The 1,662-nt window shown below is 51.6% G+C and overlaps 1 protein-coding gene across 1 annotated transcript; it reads left to right on the forward strand.

Moving 5' to 3' along the window:
• Positions 1–772: 772 nt before the first annotated feature.
• On the forward strand, positions 773–1,045 carry LOC107302151 (HLA class II histocompatibility antigen, DRB1-4 beta chain-like; the record flags this gene model as incomplete). The annotated part of the gene is made up of 1 exon (XM_015831267.1): positions 773–1,045. A coding segment is annotated over one exon (273 nt), but the record flags the coding sequence as incomplete, so codon positions are not given.
• Between the last annotated feature and the right edge of the window lie 617 nt (positions 1,046–1,662).

The following is a 1,662-nucleotide window of genomic DNA, read 5'->3' on the forward strand; positions in this document are numbered from 1 at the left end:
TGAAGTTGCAGCCCCCAAGACTGAAAATCTTCCCCTCCCTCCTCCGCTTCTATTGGGAGGGACATTGGGGGGTGTCTGAGTTGCTCCTCCAAACTCCCCCTTTAGTGAAGGAGGCTTGAGCCCCTCCCTTTCAGGTGGTCTTGGGGAGCTGCATGGGGGTCTTTTGGGGAGGGGGACAGGAAAGAGGCCTCAAAAAGCACCCAAAGGCAGAAAGTAGGGCTGAAGATGGGGGGAGGGGGGAAAAGGGAAGGGGGGGGCTTGAAGGGCGGGGAGAGCCCAGGAGCATGGGTGTGGGTATCCTGATTGTGACCCCCTTCCCTTCTGCTCCCAAAAGGAAGAGGGAGAGAGAAGCATGGATATTACTTTCCCTCCAGCCCAGAGGGGGGGTTTCTTCCCTCCCCCCATATTTCCTGCCGGTTTGGGGGGGGGAAATCCAGCATTCCCTGCAGACAGACGGAGGCCTGGACCGGCTGAACTTCTGCCTGCCTTTTGCCACCCTGGGGAGATGGAGGGAGGTCCCTCGGGAAGCTCTTTCCCCCCACCCTCATTTTCCTCCCACCCTCCAGACCCCCACCAAGGGGGAAATCCCGCTGGGACCGACGGTTCCCCATCCCTCCTCCAGGGGGCGCCTTCCGGCAGTCCCTCGCAGCAGGTCTCCCGTCACTCCGCCTTCCCGTCGCTCCGCCCCTCCTCTAGTAGCCGCTGGGAACGATGGACCCTGGAGTCCCTCCTGAGGGCTTTCTTCTTTCTGCTCCAACCCCCCCCCCCGCAGCCCATTTCCTGCACCAGGAGAAGTCCGAGTGCCATTTCTTCAACGGGACGCAGCGGGTGAGGTTCCTGGACTGGTACATCTACGACCGGCAGGAGATGGACTACTTCGACAGCGACCTCGGGAAATACGTGGCCGTCACTCCGTTGGGGCAGCCCGATGTGGACAAGTGGAACAGCGATAAGGCCCTCCTGCAGTACAAGAAGAACCAAGTGGATCGCTTCTGCCGATACAACTACGAGGGTCTCCAGAGCAATTCCGTGATTGGCCGGAGAGGTGAGTGGGGGAGGGGGAGTTCCATGGGGGGGGGAATGCAGAGACCCCCCCCCTTTTCATTTCATTTATTAAGTGTCTCCCGGAGAAAGATTTGCCCCTTATGCATTCTCTGCTCTCCGATCCATGAAATTTATTCATTGGTATTTATTGCTATTTCTTGCTATTTATTGATAGTCCTAATTATTATTATTTATTTGATTTGTATCCCACCCTTCACCTCCCTCAAAGCGGGGATCTGGATGGCGCACGATATAACATCACCCCTAAATAAAAATGTATCAAAAATAAGGTTAAAAAATAAATTACCTTTAAAAAGTTTGAAATTCTACAATGAGGACCATGAAACATGCAAAAGGGAAGAAATAGATTCCCCTCCTTCCCATCAGTCCCATCATCTTCCTTCTCTTCCCACGGTCCAAAGTTTCCCCTGCCCAGAAAAACGTCTTTCCAGAATATTATACCAAATATTATATTTTTCTTTGGGGGGGGGAGGAATCCAGCACAGTCTCTCTCTTGCCCAGTATATGGATATATTTCAATATAATCTATACACTATATAATATTTCAATATAATATTTTATATTAATAAATCAATAATATATTGATTTACTTATCAA

The sequence above is a fragment of the Protobothrops mucrosquamatus genome, unplaced genomic scaffold (assembly GCF_001527695.2).
Source record: "Protobothrops mucrosquamatus isolate PMUCROS unplaced genomic scaffold, P.Mucros_1.0 scaffold29915, whole genome shotgun sequence".
NCBI classification, from domain to species: Eukaryota; Metazoa; Chordata; class Lepidosauria; order Squamata; family Viperidae; genus Protobothrops; species Protobothrops mucrosquamatus.